We start from the raw sequence: 18,417 nt of genomic DNA on the forward strand, positions 1-18,417 counted from the left end.
GGCCCCGCGCGCAACAAAGGCGGCGCCCGCCGGGCCCGCCGCCATCTTGGGGCCCGCGGGACCGGGGGACCCGGGGGAACCGGGGGAACCGGGGAGCTCCGCTGGGAACGGCGAGCGGTGCCCGACCGGGGCCTCGCTGCAGCGGGGAGCGGCGGGGCGCTGTCCGCCCGCCGGTGCCCGGGCCTCCCGCTGCGCGGTTGACACAAATATTTATATATTTATTTCGTGGTTGTCCTTTTTTTTTTTTTTTTTTTTTTTGGTAGGGTTCCCTTGGGACTGTCAGGCCAGCAGTAGTTTGAGGTGGGGGCAACTTGGGTCTGGGACACAGCCTTCGCTGTTCGGATTTTTTGCAGGTGGCCACCCCCTCAGGGCCACCGGCCCCTGAGCACAAACAGTGGCAGGGCAGGAATTCCCTGTGGCCCTGCTCCATCTAAATCCACAGAACCGGGCACAGCGTCCCCCCTTTCCATCCTGTTTCCCACCGCGTCCCAGACCTGACCTTCCCAGGAAGCGCACATCCCCGACCCTGTGCCTTGACTTCCTCAATAACATCATAAATCCCAGGAGCATCATTCCCACAATGAGCCCAGGTGTGTGTTCCTGGCTGGGCCGTTCCAGGAAACGGTGGAGAAGCCACCGGAATTCAGGCTGCCAAAGCATTCCCATCTCTCCCATCTCGTGTTCTCCCAAAGTATGAGGAGCAGCTCCTGCTGTCCCGAGGGAGTGGCTGGAGCAGGACCCAGCGGGGATTTTGGAATCGGAGCTGCACAGACAGCAAGGCTGTGGCACTGAATTCCAGACATCACTCAAACCTGAGTTCCTGAAGTTTGGTCCAGGAGGTCTTTACATCATGTTTGGAAGACACTAGGATGAGCAAACTTCGAGGCTTGAGCTCCTCAGGTTTCTGTGAGGCTGAGCAACAGCAGTGGCAAAGCCCCGGGATGTGCCCTGCAAACGGAACTGACAACTAATGTGGGGCTGCAGGAGGTGCTGGGCATTTCAGACAATCCTGTCCTGGTTTCAGTCACAGCTCCCACACTCTGGCCTTCTCCAAAAGCTTTTCCTGTCCTTCCTGCAGTATTTATAGTGCAGTGCAGCTGTCTAAGGAGACAAACCCTCACCTCACATAAAGATGAAGCAGCTCTTCCATTTATTCATTGCATCTCTCTGATATAGAATCCCCTCTCCAGGCAGGTACAGTCCATGAACACCAAATTTTCTCTGTAATTTCCCAAACATTATAAAAACACGCCCATTCTGAACCCTGCCCCCGGGGTTTGCAATTTCAGCTTCCCTTCAGCTTTAGGATTCTGGGAGATGTCACCCATATGTATTTCTTTAACTTGCTAACTCTTAATGCATCAGAAATAGATATATTGTGGTAATGAGTTCCACAGGTGACACATTCTGTACAAGTTTTAATTAAAAGTTAAATAGTTTAAGACATTTGTATACAGGCAACAGTATTGGTTGCTCACTCTGTACATTGCATTTATTGGACAGCAATAATGAAAAACAGAACATTTGGCACGAGAATGCCAATTTTTTTTATTATTATTATTTTTTTTGGACACATGAACACAAAATATCCCTGCAGGCTAAAAAAAAAAAAAAATACAATGCAATTGTACACGACCAGCATCTTATCTCGACACGGGGCTGTGAGCCCCAGGACAGTTTAGAAAGTACCTCGTATTGCTAGAGACATACATCCAGTCCAAAGTTAATAAAATACCATTTGAAACATTACAAGTCTAACAATATAGAAACCAAAAAATTACATCAGAAGTCAAACTGAACAAATGCAAACATTTTACATTGAAGTTGCAGCCTCTAGACATAGAAATATGAAAATGTCAATAGCAAGGTCTAAGAAAATCTGTAAGTGATATTTAGTGCAAGATCTTTCCTCCAGTGCACAGGGAAAGAGCCTCGCAGTGGATCAGGATCGGGATGGAGCCAATGCCCTCTGGCCCTGCCTTCTGAAAATGAAAGCAGAGTCACTCCCTCGCTATTGAGCAAGAAAACTCCTACAGCACATCCACAAAGGGGTCGGGGCTGTCAGACGGCAGCTCTGAGCCGGGGCCCTGCCCCATCCGAAGGGCCAAGCGAGGCTGGACACGGCACAGCCCGTCACCCACCTCTGCAGTGCCCTTTGCATGGAGCTCCGGGCACCCGGGGAACTCACAGCAATACAAGAGCCAGACTGCTGCACACAGGCTAACTAGGGATTGCCAGAGCTTCTTCAGAACTCAGCAGAGACAAAGCAAGCAGAACCGGATGGAAAACAGGATTTCTGCCCCCTCCCCCTACCCTTTTTTTTAAATATTTTTTTATATATATCAACCACCCCCTTCCCCAACTCTTTGAACTTTGCTACATTTAAAATCTTTCACACCACAGAGCTAAACAGTGGCCAACAGGCTTTATTTATAAAAAAACCCCAAAAAACAAAAATCAAAACACCCTAAAACTACAGCTACAGAATGCACATCTTCCCATTGATTGACACATGCAGAACAAGTCACTCAGGCCCACAGGGCTCACTCAGGTCCTCAAGTCCTCCAGACTTGGGCTCAGACCTACCTAGGGCAGCACTGCTGCAACTTGGATCCTGAACTTCAGTGCTTTCCCCCCAAAACTCCAGCCCTGTGCTCGGGGTGGGCTCACACCAGCCCCGCTCGGGTGCTGGCCCAGGGCTCACCAGGGGCTTATGCTCCACCTGGTCTGAGGTCAAATATCCAGTCACAGGCAAACCAAGGAGAGGCTCTCCCTTCTCTCAGTCTCAACCAGGAGTGCTTGGCACTGGACAACTAATTGGTGATAAAGTTCATTTTTTTATGCACCCTTGTTAAACCAGCCCCATTCCTAGTGCACAAACTCAAGTCAGGGATCTTGGATCCTACCACCTCCAACAGGTGCTCAGGTGCTTTTCAAGGTGCCAAGGTTCTCCGTGTGTGTTGGGTCAGTCAGAGTTCACTCTAAAAAGGGTTTTTGTGTCTTCTCCCTGAACGAGTACTGAGAAAAGCAGCGGTCAGTCTCCCACCCACATGTCCTGATTTTATTACACAAGTGAGGTATTCTTTAAAAAAAAAGTTAAAAAACGTAAAAGAATCTTTTTGTTTTTTTCAATCTAAACCTGTCCTGGCACATGACAGAAACAGGATTCACTTCAGTCCCATTTTTAACAGAAATGAAAAGAGGTTAAACTTAATTTATGAGACATACTACTGGTAAGGAGGTTATAAAACTGTTTGAAGATGTTCAGTGTACTCTGGTACAACTGAAAACAACAGCATTTAGAAATGTAAACTTTCATTTATTTACAAGCTTAAAGACTGAAGGAAACAGCATTTCCTATTGCTGAAATTTGGAGGGGGCTGGTTCCTAAGCTTTGGGACAGCAGACAACTTAGCAGCAAACCCCACACAAGTATCAGAGACCACAGTGCAATCCTTGGGCTTCTTAAACTCCTCCTCAGTTTAGGAATAAGCTTTAATCTGCACTAACTCAGGTATACAATAAGGAATCTAGTCTTAAATTACTACGTTCATGGATTACAGGAATATACCAGGGAAACCAGGTCCCTGTTCTGGATTACAGGTTGCAGCTGAAAAAAGCCAAGCAGATTAAAAACCCTAATTTCTAGGCTGGGACAGAATCAGCATTTGAGACTCACACGGGTTCAACATGCCGTAAATGCAGTTGTGTGGGCAACCCAAATTCCCAGGAAAAAAACAGTTCAAAATGCTGGTACAAGTCCTCAGGTTGCCTGCCACACAATACATTTCAACTGCACACGTTGGCCTTTCCTACACGGAACACCCAGTTTCCAAGCTTATAAAAAATGTTCTAGACAGGACACCAACAGTGAATATAAAACAGTTAAAAATAATCCTTAAAAAAAGCATGGAAATGTGTCTTTTCTAATTTGTTTCAGAAACTGCCAAATTGTGTGTTCAGAAAACGACACGAGAATGTTGGTTAAACTCATGCACAATCCTCAGCTAGAAAATTACACTGTTTGGGGGGGCTTAAAAAACAAAGATTTATTGCCAAAGTTAAACCTTCTATGAGAAAAAAGTTTTAAAATCACTTAGATTTATCAAACCACACAGCAGCATAAAGTGGGCACTTTTGTAAAAGTTTGCAAAATACCTAAAAGCTAAATTTTTTTTTTGTTTTATCATTTTTAGAGGGGGGAAATGATGGTTCAGTACTTGTTACGATACCATGGCAGTATTATTTATAACCATTATCATTAAAATCTACTGACAGGCATCACTATTGGTTATATTACACATTCACAGAACAAGAACCACCTATTAACTCGCAGTATAGTGCAATTGCTTTGCAGCCCAAGTCTGCAGAGATTAAAAAGATAATTAGTAAAACTGACAAAAAACTGCAATACCTGTGAAAGTTATGTTTGTTAAAAGGCATTTACAGTAGTGAAGTCTAAAATCTCCATAAAAAAATCTATGGCCCCACACGACAGAAGGATTACAGCGAGCTGGATAAAACATTTTGCCATCACATCATACTCACGAAGCAGGGCACGGAGACAGAGCAGCAGTCACCGTCAGCTCATGGGATGAGGAGAACTGAAAAAACCACAGCTAGCAAAAGATTTGATAGAAACCTTTCGTGCCAAGTCCTTGAAAAATTTCAGGATGATCGGCCTTTGCGCTTTGAGGTAAAAATTCAGTCCAATGCATCAGAAAAGACAAGTCTATGGATTTCTAGTACAGAAAACAATGAAACAAATGGCTCAATTGTGTTGGTGCATCAGACGTTGCAGTGAAGAACAGATTCAGTGCGACTGTCCGGAGCTGCTGGTAGTGGGCAGTCCGAAATCCCCCGGCCCTAGGTAGAGCAGGAGGCTTCCAAACACTTCAGGACTGCATGGGTAGTTGTTTTGCCTCATCTTCCCAGGTGCTCTCAAGCGAAATACATGGTGTGCTGGGTATCGTGGTGGATCTGCACGGCCTTGGCCAGCGCCTGTGGATCACGGCCATTGCTCTGCCCCGACACGTGGCTGCCCTCAGCGCTGTGAGCAGACACACACCCATGAACAACCTGGGACAAGCAGCAGGGCTCAGCTTCACTACCTGCTCACCAGGATGATGAGGCCATTCCTTACCTGTCGTGATCCTTGTCCACAAGATGGTACCTGGCCCGAAAGGCCACCAGCCTGGCGTAGTAGGCGGGCGCGGGGATGGAGACGGAGCGGGTGCAGCGCACGTACGTGTGGCACAGCTGGTACGTCAGCAGCTGCAGCTCGTCTGCTGTGAAGCAGTTGTCATCCCACAACACCTGGTAGTGGGAGGGCCGGCTGGTTCCCTGCAGAGAACAGGTGAGCAGTCAGCTGGAGAGCAACAGCAAGGACAGAGGTGGTACCTGCAGGCTGCACCTTCCAGCAGGCACTGAGGAGTCAGTGCCAAGCAGGCACCGACAAACTCTGAGTCTGCCAAGCGACAAACAGAAATTACTTTTCCCATGGGGACAACTACAAGGATTTAGTTGCACTGCCTGAGCACAGCAGAGCTGACATTACCTGAATTCCTGCATGGCTACAGAGGTAAAAGTCAAATTCAGAAGGATGTGTGATGGTGCTGTCCACAGTAGTGCCTGCTGGTACGTTGCCACTTTTACCCACCTAGTGAGAAAGGTTTATTATTAGTCCATGGGCTTTCTTGGAAGTGACCCGAAAATGCTTTCAAAGGTAGGCTCTATTGAAAGCTGCTGGAGAATTTACTGCTCAGAAACGTGAAAAAAATATTAAGGTCGTTTACACAGGAGGAATGAAAATGTTCTCTGTGAATTCATTTTTAGAAACTTTGCCAAATCCAGCTGGTGTGTCATCAGAGGAAAATAAAACCCTTGCCAGTACCATTAAAACTGCAGAGTGGGATAAAGCCTACACAAGTAATTCAGGATCTGAAAATGCAGGTTCCTGAGATAAATTTATTTCATACCCTTGCTTGCTCTCACACCCTGGAGATCTGGGTTTTTAAGCAAATCTCAGATCAAGCACTTCCCTAAAGAAGGTTCCTCAGCTGACCTGTGTATTTGTGCCACAGGCACATCTTAGATGCACATGGAGACAGAACAGGGAACAGAGTGAACAGCCAGGTTAGCTCATCATCAGGAATCCTGGGCTGTAAAACCCCAGGATACATCTCCAGGTACACAAATACTGGGATACTGAGCACACCTATTCCAAAAGGGGGAACAAGCTGTTCTAGCTGATGTAGAGCAATAAAAAAAGGAGGAACTGGTTATTTTGGTAGAGAAAGCCTGTTACCACCCAGTACTGCTGCTGCTTTACAGCTTTAGTGGGCAAGACAGATCCCACCCCACTGAATCAAACAATCCCACTTTCCTGTGCCATCACCTCCCCCTCACGGAGTCAGTACTTGCCCTTTCAGTTTTGTCAGCACAGAACAGCCTGGTGTGATGCCTTTTCTGCACAACAATGTAGGTTATTCCAGGTCTATAATCTTCTTCCAAACTAATGCAGGCCTTCCGGATGGCGATCAGCTCTGGCCAAGCAACCTACAAGCAGATAATAATTTAATTATTACACGATGAATTCAGTAAGTATTTGATTATTTTGTCACCTGTGTACCGCATGGTAAGGGACACTATCAGACTGGTAAATTGTGCTTGCCCAGGACAATTCAAGGAAACTTAATTTTTGCAATAATTTTTTCAACGGCCAATCTGTTATAATCCACGTAACTGTGTATCAATCCCTTTTCATGAGCAACAAAAAATTATCAGGCAACACCTGTTTCATCTGTCCTTCCGACACTCCCCCTCTGTAGTAAATGATCCTCGTGGGCTTGAAACGAGTGGATTTGTAGAACTGGATCAGCAGCTCCCGCACCATGTTGGTCAGGTCCTGGATCACCTCCTGGCTGTAGAGCAGCTCCTGGGAGGTCTCCTGGCGCGAGGTCTGCACGCGCACCGTGGCGCAGTAGCGGCTGGGGTGCCCGTCCATGCTGCCCACCACGGCCGCGATGGACGGCTTCTTCCCATCCCCGGCGGGAGGGTGAGTGACATCTGCTCCCAAAAAGATCACTGGCTGCTGGAACACCGAGGGCCTGTTTGATAACATAAGGGTTTATTAGTTAGAATAACAGAATTATGGAAGGGTTTGGGTTGGAAAAGACCTTAAAGCCCAGCCAGTTCCACCCACCCCACCCCAACCTTGTTGCTCCAAGCCCTGTCCAACCTGGCTTTGAACACTTCCAGGGATGGTGCAGCCACAGCTTTGCTAGGTACCTTGTGTCAGGGCCTCACCACCCTCACAGGGAACAATTCCTTCCTAATCTCTAATCTAGACATACTCTCTTTTAGTTTGAAGCCATTACTACAGTCCCTCTCCGGCCTCCTTGTTGACCCTTTTGGATACTGGAAGGTGCTGTGAGGTTTTCACACAACCTTCTCTTCCCCAGGCTAAATAACCCCAACTTCCTCACCCTGACTTGAGAGGAGAGATGGCCTCTTATCAACTCATAATAATAAATAACAGGAAAAAGAAAGAGGGCCAGGAACAAAACACCATTACAGCTGAAGAAGGTGCATCCAAAGCACCGAACAGAAATAAAACCTGTGAGAGTCTTTAAGGGCAAAATTCTCTGCCTCCAGCACTTAACAGTCCAGAAAGAAAAGAGAGTGACAAGGACAGGATCAAAGGCAGACCAAGTTACAAGCATTGATTCCCAGTCACTCCTCCTCACTCCTTCTCTTTCAATTTGGACGCAAATAAGGGATACTTTTGGAGGTGGCAGAAGGAAAAGGTACACTGAGTGAATCCAACGGCAGGAAAGAGACAGGAAAAAAACTTTGGTGAGTTTGGTGGCTCTGACTTACCTTGGCTCAGGGCTTATGCAGGATATGCAGACATATCCTCCACTGTCCACTCTAGACTGTGGGAATTTCTAAAGCATGTTTTATTTTGGAAAATATAATTTTAGCAAACACAACAAAATAACACCATTTTCCTTGACAATGCAGACATTACGAAGAGCTTTTGATTGAATCTCACCTTTGATGAGGTACCAGCACATTGTTGATTCCTCCGAGCTTGGCATTGATCTTCAGACACAGGTTGGACAGTGTTTGTGGAGAGGTTTTGACCACGTTCTTTACTTGAACACACTGTGTGGCCATGCCTAGAAGAGTATCTCCAACACGCTTGACTTCAGCTGGGACAGAAAATAAGGCAGTGGTTCCTGCTTGCTCTTATTTTTTTCAAATGTTACTGTAATTCAGATCCTTGAAACTTCACTGACAAAGGTTCAGTTTGCTCTTTGGTAATACACAACTTCTCCAACCAGGCCTGACAAACCAGCTCCAATCTTTTTTTAAAGAGAACCCACCGCCTCCTCTGCCTCCTTCCTGCCACCCACTCGCAGTACAACTCCTGAGCACTTTACAGCCCCTTCTCCATACCGTACACAGGCGTCTTCCCAGGCAGAATCACCACGATGAGCTGCAGGCCAACGTAAGTCAGCTTTAAGTGTTTGAACATGGGCTCCACGCTGTCTGCACCCTGGGCGTACTTGCAGAAGCAGGGCTGGCCCTGGATCGGCATGCCGGCGTCCTTGGAGATCTTGCGCAGCTGGTCTGTGAAACTCCTGAAATAGAAGTGGGTTTGTTCTGGCCTTCTCACTATGGTTCACTCATCAGTTTTATCAACCAGATCTACGCCGTTTCTGCTATTTCACAGCACTACAGTAACTATTTTTTAGCAATTCTATTCCCATCAGAAACTCACCAATATAATTCTAATCCTCTCTGAAGAAGGTCATCAGTTACTATAGTTTTACAAGCCATACAGAAACAGACATTTGAGATAAACATCCTCAGGCAGACTCCCAAACTAATACTGATGCTCTGGAATTTTTCACTTATTCACCTAGTTTATCTGAGCATTATCGCAACCAAGATTTTTAACAATTAGTGGTCCACAGAATCTCTTTAGGATTCTGTAGAGTAATTTGAAGGGCAGGGGAAAATCAATTTATAGCACACATCACCTTTCAGAAACATGAGAAAAACACACCTTGAAATGGAATCCTGAATAAATAGGAAAATACTTACTTCAGCAAGTCTTCCCTGCATTGTTTTTGAGGAGCAAAACAGGCAACAGCCCAAACTTTAATCTCAATGCCAGCATAGAACTGTTTCCCTCGCATGTCCCACACGCCTTGGTTTGGTGTGGCCACAGTCTTGTTCTAGGTAAAAATCAAAGGCAAATTAGAAATCAAGTGCTGCTCCATTTTGACTGTAGCCCACCAGAGGAAGCCTCATGAGAAGATACACAAAATACCTCACAAATTTCAGTAACCTCAGGATAAGGAGTTTCACAAGACATGGAAACTCACCCTGCCTCCATACTGCAGCATTGGGGCTGGCAGAACTCTGCCTGTCAGCTCTGTCATTTCATTATGGACAACAATTCCAAACTCCTTCAGATACGGATCAGGCCCACCAACCATACTGTTACTCTTCACCTGGGGATAAGAAAAGTACTGATGTCACTACACTAAAGCTTCAAGTGATTCTGTCCTCTTTGTCATCAACAGCCTTTCTGTTTAGAAGGATTAGTTTTAACCAAGACAGATTTAACTTTTCTCTTGGTCATGCTCCTAAACATCACCTGCTCCAATGCTCTGGAAAAGCCATGAGAAGTGACAAACACAGACTGTGCAGTTGGAAAAATACTCACCAGTCTGCTGATCTCCTCCTGCCTGTCTGGAGCAGACCTGGCTGTTGCTTTTATCATGGTCGAGGTCTGATTGTCTGTCAGCTTCTTGATGCACCTCTGGCCTGCCACGATGTTACACACCTGCACAGGAGCAGGGAGAGGTGCTGTGACACCATTTAACAGAGGACACCCCACAGTGCAGGACTTGGATTCTTACCTCCAGTGGCAGGTATGTGTGCTTCTGCTCCTGTCCCACTTGGAGACAGGGCAGGTGAGGGTATTTCAGCTGCAGACTGTATTTCTGCTTAAAATACTGAGCTACTGTGCATTCCATGGCCTGCCCATTCTCCAGCTGCAGAGGGAACCTAGAAATTATATTTGTTCTGGTTATACTTTGTCAGACATTTTAAAAGGAAAAAATGGTATAAAAAACCTATTCCGGACTACTTTTAGCAAATCTCTATTTTCCTTAGTTATGGGATCTCTTCTTTATGAAAAGATTTTAGACAATATACCGAATTTCTCATATTTTAGCTATTTTAAAAATAGGAGATTTTGATAACTGTATTTAAAAGCCAGGATATGGCTCAATTTTCCTGGGTGGAAGGAAATAAAAAAGTAGTCAAAACCCACACTATTCCTCTACTGCACTAAGACTAAGCATTCCTGTAAAGCCACACAGCTGCTTCACCTCCACAATCAACTATTCCTGCATAAACAATATATCAAATATATTCCAGATATATTTAATAGGTTGAAGGTTTTAAGAACTGTCAGGCAGTGCTTGATACATACGTCTGGTGGCTGGCTGGTCGCCGGGTAACATTGCAAACTCGGTATTTTCTCTTCATCTGGCCACAGTGGGTCACCTCTACTTTTAGACCTGAAAATACAACACAGAACAAATTCAGGGATCACCTTTGAAGAGGATGAAGGAAAAAAGCAAACAGGCCAGTTCTCCATGTGCCTTGCATATTTTCATTACGACATATTATGAGTAGGTTTCAGTATTTTCTTGCAGCAGCTTTAGGACAAGCTTTTACCTCTGATTTCTTTGGTAAACTTGACACGCTGGGAGTCTGTCAGAGGTTTGCTTTGTTCACTGATGTTCTGGATGTCCAAGACCTCGCACATGAACTCAATGATAGGCTGGGCACGATAGAAAGCAGTCGCTGACACTGAGATAAAAAGACAGGGCAATTAACTGGGAAGCACAAAGCACTCTTGTTACGTGAGTGAGACAGAATCTCCTACACACCATCGATGTTGAGCATCATGTTCCACATGGCAGGACGGACTGACTGGTGGAAGCCAAACCAGACCTCCCTGCCTCCTCCCAGGGGGTGGTAATAACCTTCAGGAGGGGAGAAAAAGGAGCGACCCACAGGGGTGTACCTGGAAAAAATAAGAAAATTAATACTCTGATTATTTCTTTCTGATATACTTTTTAAACTATAGTGTTTAAAACACATTTCTACACATGTTATAGCTGTCAGAGCTGATTTATGGCAAGCACACAAAGCCTTGTCTGACAGGGCAGCTGGAAAGGGTACAGCAAATTCCTGTCAGAAACATGACCAGCAGACACAAGTCTAGTTCAGATCACATTTCCCTATTCTAGTGCAAATTTATAAGGCAGGTGTTGAATTACATGGCTGTATCCTTCATCCCTTCTACCACAGGAGCGTAATGGGCAGCAGAGCAGCAGCAAGGAGTAACAAAAACAAAGGTTAAGATGGATAGAAGACATGTCCAGTCAGGAAGGCCCCACAAGTACCCACCTCATGGAGGGAAGGTGCCGGGTGATTACATCCAGTGCCTGTACAGAATCTTCAGGAACTTCATTCAAGTGCCCTGCCAGAGCTTCCAGCAGCATCTGAAGGCTGACAACTGACACCCACTGAATGGAAACCTTAAATGTCTGGTCCTTCCCCTCTCCTGGAAGTGTAACCTCCATATCCACCTGCCACAGGCACAAGAAAATTAAGCACAAGCTTTTGTTATGGATTGCAGACAGACACAACATTCAGCAATGGTACAATATTCTCCTAGGTGTCCTTTGAATCTGTATTTTTGATTATTAGTTTGTGTAATGACCTTAAAATATTACAATTGTTTCCCTCAGGACTTTGAAAGTTTGTCATTTATTCATTTGAGAAATTGCACTGAATTATCTTTAAATATAAATTTTAAGCAGTGATTAGTACGGTGACATCAAAGCTCTGGAGAACAGTGAGTCATTTTAAGTCAGCCAATTATTAGCAAGATCTTTTGTGAACTAAATGGCAAGGCAAGAAAACCTTTTGGTCATAAAGGAGACTCGCTGAGAGACACAAATCTCAGAGTTCTGGCGCAGCACTTGGGATGATTCTCACACCCCACAGCCCAGAGGGTAACTGTGAACTCATCCTGGACATCCTCCAAGGCACAACAATGACCAGATCCCTTGGGAGGATCAGTAGTTGGGGAGTTTTGTTTAGAGCTGGGGTGCACATGCAAGGCAGAACAGCTGATCTGGTAGTTCCAAGAACACAAGGACGTATCTCCACAGCACAAACAAACCCAACCAGAGTCATCATCAGCTACAATGACTTTATCATTCAGCAACAGAACAAGGCTCAGGGAAAGGGAAATTCCCACCAGGGTGAAAGAAAAATAGTCTCCTTGCAGCTATAAGAGCAAAATGTAGTTCTCATGTCCTGTGATATTCTGCAGCTGAAGAACTGGGAAATAGAAATCCAAAGACACAAACTTCAGTAAAACACCATTGAGCTCCTAGAGTCCCTGAGTGGTCCTGATTGTCATTTCCAAGACTTCACCAATAGGTGTGACAGTATTTTGGGTTTATGTCAACAAAAGAACAGTTTTCCAATGACGCTGTAACAGTTTTCCTGTGGAAAAGTTAAAGCAACACTTACTCTGTCCCTGCCAATGGGTAAGGGGTGTGCCGTGTACATGTTCCGCTTCCCATCGTAGCCAGGCTGCCGATCCCCAAATATCTGCATCTTGAAGTGCCTCACCATCGTATCCACCACCTCCCTAGGCAGTGATTCATTGAGTGAAGTGGAAGAACAGAAAATTCAGTGATGGGCTTACACAATTTAAAATTATTTTTTCACTTTTTCTTAAAGGAGCAAGATATGGAAAACAGTAATGCACAAAAGCACCCCGAGGTCACACCAGAAGCTGTGAATGTCACCTCCGGGTTAAGACACCCAAGTGGCACACACAGGTGTCTGTACAGGTATCTGTGCTGTCAGCAGAGCTACAGCCAAAACAAGCAGAGGAACCTGGAGAGATGTTCTCACACAGGAGACTTGGGGTGAATGGGAGCACTCTATGGATTGATCCACATCTGAACTCCAAAACCTACAAACTGAAATGCCTCCCCTCAGCTGCTACATGTCTGTGTAACAGACTGAGGAACAATTACCAGGGACATTGACTTGTAGGCTGTAAAATAAAACCAGCTGGAGGTCAATGCTCAGTACATTTCCCAGAGCCTTCCAGATTACAGGCCAGTTGCAAGAATATTATAGTTCACTGAAAAGCAACAGTACAAACAAAAATAGGCCTTTAGCAGATGGAGAATTCCTAGGATGCACAGATTCCTTACATCAGGTAAGTACACTTAATTTAAATCAATAAACCTTTATTAAGTAACTCCTACCTGTTGACTCTTCGGGGGCGTTTCTCTGGTTTGATATCTACGTCATAGTGATAAACATCAATCTTGGGGATCTGAACCTGGAAGTGGTTGGCCAGGAGCCGGATGGGTTTCCCAACAGTGCCCAGGCCTGGGCGACGGGGAGGCTGGAAAAGGCTGGTTGGGGGCCCTAGGAAAGTCAAATAAATACGTGTGAGATGTGATGGCTCACTCCATGCACCTCTCTGGTGTGCTATGGGTGACTTTTTGACTGGGCAGGAAGAAATCTTAAGTTTTTTGAGGCTGCAAACAGAGGTGTTCAAAGAGGTTCAGCCTTCCAGCTGCTCAGAACTTCAAGGTAAAAAATGTGTTCCCTAAAGTATGTATAGGTAGGTGCAACAAACCATTCTTAAAATTTTAGTGGCATGTATTCATGACTGTGGTTAAGAACTTCATAGAGTCCTGAGAGGGAATGAAACCATACCGATATCATGTATTTTCTCATAATGCAAAGATAAATACATCCCTACCTCCATTTCTAAAACAAACCAACAGCCACAAAAGCCACATTTTGTCACTGTTTTCACTACAAGCTTAAAGTTCAGACATCAACGATCCAATTTAAAATTCCAATGTAAAGACAGGAGTGAGGAAAGGTTTAGGCTTTCCTCTAAGTAGAAGGATAAGGGAGAAAGCATTAGACAGGTATGGACTCCTACAGACATGGAAGAGAGATTTTACTGGGACAAAAGAAGAGCTTCAGGAACAGATCTAAGGAGGAAATTATTAGAGGCCTGGAAGCATTACTCACACGCAAGCTGGTCACTAGGGAAGCCTTTAGTTACCCTCCTCAAAGTGTTAAGATCTGAGATACCATGTTAACGAGATTAAACTGACTATTTTTTAAATCGATCAGAGCCTCAGCTGACACCGCACATAAAGCAAATGACATTGGTATATTTTCATGGGTTTGTCTATATCTGAGCAAGGCTCAGTGTGATCAAAGTGTCTTCCCTCTGCTGTAGAGTAGCAAAGGAGAGGGCAAACACTCACTAGAATGCAATAATAAACCTATCATAAAACTTAGGACAAATTTAGCATTATAACCTGACAGCAACCATGTAAGACAAAATCTCAGAGTTTGTAGCAGGAGAAAGAGAGCTACGTGACTCCTATTTGGGTACACTTCAGGGTGCAGCAATAAACTTTAACACAGCCATAAACTAAACCCAGGACCAAGTCCCAGGAGATTCCACTCTGGATTTAAAAGCCATCCATTGGCTACTGCATTATTGAATAAAATTACCAACCTAAGGACACCAGCCCTGGAATATTTTTAAGCAGAAGGAACACAGAGCAGCTGAAGCCCACTGCAGTGTCAGCTCTGCCAAGTTGCAGTGACAGAGGGTTGTTGGGGACAGATATCCCACAGGACACGTTCCTGGCTCCACACCCGCTTGACGGATCATGCTCCCTCATGGTCAGAACAGTTGTGGGGTACAGTTAGTGTTTAAAAAAAGTTACAGTTTGTTGTTCAAAAAAACTACAGCTGTCTTGACAAGCATGAATCATTGAGGGCAATCAAAGTTTGCTGTGCTTATTTGGATACGGGAGATGATCCATTAATCCCATGCTAATTAGTCTGAAGGAAGTGCAGGCACTGACCTCCTGCAAGAGATTAAATGACAACTATATTTACCCATTTTCCTCCCTTGCTATTGACAAGTTGTGTAGACAAGCACAGCAATGCTGCCCTCTGTTCTGACCAAAGGAAATAAAACTTACATCTCCTCCTTCCTAAAGTTATTTCTTTAAGGATTCTAGAGAATCAGCTACAAATTGTTTTCCCATTCGAAGCCAGGCTGCCCTGGCATCACAGGATTTTTATCTGATCAGCCTGACTAGGGTTGTATGTGCTGTTATATTTTAATTTCTCTTACCCTACAACTATTATGTACTAAGCACTCCAACTGAATTGCTTCAGACAGGAAGCAGTTTTCAAAACTGAAAGAGAATCTGCTTGTCCAGCTGGAACTCAGGGAGGCCACGATACATCACACACATACAGCAGGCTCTGAGTCAGCCCTCACTACCTCAAACTCTGGATTCTTCTGGAATTGCACCTTTGTGTCAGTAAACGTTTTCTATCACACCAAAATTAGTATCACTTCGCTTATACCAATCGTTTGAATGGGGACTTGATGGGTCAGGTGTACAGGCCACTGAGGGCTAGAAATACATCCTACAGGCATTTGATGGGAGAATAATCATGGAACAGGAAACAAGCAGGAACGCACCACATGCAAAACCCCACCAGTATTTAAGCGAAGTTTGTTAAAGAAATAAACAGCTGGATTTTCAGACAGCATTACCTTAAACTCTCAGAAATAGCTCAATGTCAAATATAAAACTTGTCACTGCACAGGTTGCACAGCGCGCATCGCTGTGACACCACAGCCCTGCCCGTCCCCGTCCCCTGGCGGTGGCTGTCCCGCTCCCAGCCCGAGGAAGGCGAGGTGCATCCCCGGTACCCCGGCAGCAGCGAGGCCGTGAGGGCACCCGCACCCACACGCAAAGTTTCGGGCAGCGGCGGCGGCTCGGAGCGGGCCCCGCTGCTGCCGGGGAGCCCCGCCGGGCCCGCGGCCTCCTTCCCCCGCTGCCACGGCCCGACAGGCCGCGGCCCCGCGCCCCCCCGCGCCTCTCACCGGGTCCCAGCGCCTCCATGGCGGCGGTGGCGGCCTCGCTGCTCTCGCCGCCGGCCCCGCCGCCCGCCCCGGGCCCCGCCGCCGGCCCCGCCGCCGCCGCGTAGCGCTTGATCTCGGGAATATTGGCGGCGGGGTGGGGGTCCGGCGCGGACACGGGGGCGGCGGGGCGGGAGGCGGCGGCGGCCGAGGAGGAGGAGGATGAGGAGGAGGAGGCAGCGGGGGCGCGGCGGGGAGCGCTCCCCGCGTTCCGCTTCCCCGAGCGGCGGCGCGAACAATCCCCGCGCTGCGCCCCCGCCGAGCCCGCGCGCGCCCCCGCCGCCGCCAGCACGCGCCCGAGCGCGCTCCCGGGCCGGGGGTGAGGAGGAGGAGGAGGAGGAGGAAGAGGAGGAAAAGGAGGAGGAGAAGGGAGGGAGGAAGAGGCCGCTCCGCGCTGCCCGGCGCCGCCGGCTCGCGCACGCGCGCCGCCCCCCCCGCCCGCGGGAGCGCGCACGCCGCCCGCGCGAACCCGCAGCCGCAACAGGTGACAGCTCTGAATCACGGAATCCCAAACATTGCGGGTTTGAAGGGACCTCTGGACATCGTCCGTTCCTAAACCCCTGCCAAGTGACAGGGACGCGTCCATGTGGGTTTGGAATGTCTCCGGATAGGGAGACTCCGCGCCCTCCCTGGACACCTGCTCCCGTGCTCGGCCACCCTCTACATAAAGAAGTTCTTCCTCATGTTAGGGTGAAACACTGTGGTTTTGTTTATGGCCATTACTCCTCATCCTGTTGCTGGGCACCAGTGAAAATACCCTTTTCAGTGGTGCCCAGCAACGCGGTGAAGAGCAATGGCCATAAACTAAAACACTTCCTCAGCATTGGTGAGGAGCAATGGCCGTAAACTAAAACACTTCCTCAGCATCGGTGAGGAGCAATGGCCATAAACTAAAACACTTCCTCAGCATCGGTGAGGAGCAATGGCCATAAACTAAAACACTTCCTCAGCATCGGTGAGGAGCAATGGCCATAAACTAACACTTCCTCAGCATTGGTGAGGAGCAATGGGCGTAAACTAAAACACTTCCTCAGCATCAGGATGAACTTTCCATGAGGGTGGCTGAGCACTGGAACAGGATGCCCGGGGAGATTATGGAGTCTCCTTGTCCGGAGAGGTTCCAAACTCACCTGGACACATTCCTGTGTCACCTGCTCTGGGTGACCCTGCCTTGGATGATCTGCAGAGGCCCCACTCCAGCCCCAACAATTTTGTGATTTGGTGAAAAGAGTCTGGCACCATTCTCTTGGCACCTGCCTTTCAGATATTGCTGTGGATTGACGGGATCCCCTCTCAACCATCCCTTCTCCAGAATAACCCGGCCCAGCTCCCACATTCTCTCCTCAACAGAGAGATGCTCCGAACCCCCCATCATCTTTGTGACCTCTGCTGGACCCCCTCCAGTATCTCCTTGTCTTTCTTGTCCTGAGGAGCCCAGAACTGGACACAGCACTCCAGATGTCCCTCACCAGGGCTGGGTGTCAGGATTCCCTGCCTGACCTGCTGGCTCTTCCCAGGGTGCATTTCATGCATGAGGCTCTTCCAGAGCTGCCTCAGTGGAGGTGAGAGCTGCTGCCCCTCGGGCACCAGGAAGGAGGGGATTGTCTGTCTGTACCTGCCCTGTTCTGTCCCAAAACCCAACACCTGTTTGCAGGTTTAATAATTAACCCAGAACTCCAGCACACTCTGTGACAGCTACCCTGATGGTGCCTGCCTGCCCACAGTGGTGCTGCTCCAGCTTCACCAGTGCTCCGCTGCTCCCCAAAACCAGGCAATTCTCCCTGCTCAATTGATGTAAATTTTTTCTGGCTTCATAAGCCTTTTTTGTCTTCCCATAAGGAGCATTAAGCAGCAAGGTTGAGTAAAGAAATCATTAAACAACTATATAATGATGAGTTATGAGAGGTAAATCTTAAATCTTTTGTATGTAGAGGGAATATTCAGAAATTCAAGGCAGAAATTGAAATAAATTGAAAGAATTTACCCAAAATGTTTGAGCCTTCATTCACCTAACAAGAGTGGGGTTGGCTCAGAGTATGTCTGTACAGCAGCCAATGGTAAATGCATGTATTTTATTCTGTAAATAGGACAGCAATAGCTGTGTGTATCTAACATTATCAGAAGTGTGAAAAATGCCAATCACTTGGTTTTTAAAAATTTTAAATGTTTAATAATAATCAAATGGTTATAAAAATAGTAATACAATTAGAGTTTAGAGTTAGGACAATTACAAGACAATAAAAGGCAAAGAATTACGGACGTCCACATAGGACACTAAGTCCCGAAAAGCATGTCTTGTGAACAAAGGA

General features: G+C 46.7%; 1 protein-coding gene across 1 annotated transcript; it reads right to left on the bottom strand.

The window, feature by feature from the left end:
- Nucleotides 1-1,398: 1,398 nt before the first annotated feature.
- AGO4 (argonaute RISC component 4) lies at nucleotides 1,399-16,539 on the bottom strand. Its single transcript, XM_030290492.4, has 18 exons — nucleotides 16,073-16,539; nucleotides 13,392-13,557; nucleotides 12,640-12,760; nucleotides 11,503-11,684; nucleotides 10,980-11,116; nucleotides 10,765-10,899; nucleotides 10,517-10,604; nucleotides 9,939-10,086; nucleotides 9,743-9,862; nucleotides 9,399-9,527; nucleotides 9,115-9,248; nucleotides 8,464-8,648; nucleotides 8,057-8,216; nucleotides 6,794-7,109; nucleotides 6,424-6,558; nucleotides 5,558-5,659; nucleotides 5,144-5,343; nucleotides 1,399-5,050 (listed from the first exon to the last, which is right to left on the bottom strand). Exons 1-18 carry the CDS (start codon nucleotides 16,089-16,091, stop codon nucleotides 4,942-4,944), a joined length of 2,586 nt encoding a protein of 861 aa, XP_030146352.1. The 5' UTR covers nucleotides 16,092-16,539; the 3' UTR covers nucleotides 1,399-4,941.
- Between the last annotated feature and the right edge of the window lie 1,878 nt (nucleotides 16,540-18,417).

The sequence above is a fragment of the Taeniopygia guttata genome, chromosome 23, assembly GCF_048771995.1.
Source record: "Taeniopygia guttata chromosome 23, bTaeGut7.mat, whole genome shotgun sequence".
NCBI lineage: Eukaryota > Metazoa > Chordata > Aves > Passeriformes > Estrildidae > Taeniopygia > Taeniopygia guttata.

What these genes read in the sequence shown, in the direction of transcription:
- AGO4 (XM_030290492.4), bottom strand. An exon ending in CGACCAGCCAGCCACCAGAC is followed by an intron (nt 10,087 to 10,516) that starts GTATGTATCAAG and finishes TATAATTTCTAG; the next exon opens with GTTCCCTCTGCAGCTGGAGA. An exon ending in GTGGACAAGGATCACGACAG is followed by an intron (nt 5,051 to 5,143) that starts GTAAGGAATGGC and finishes GTCTGCTCACAG; the next exon opens with CGCTGAGGGCAGCCACGTGT.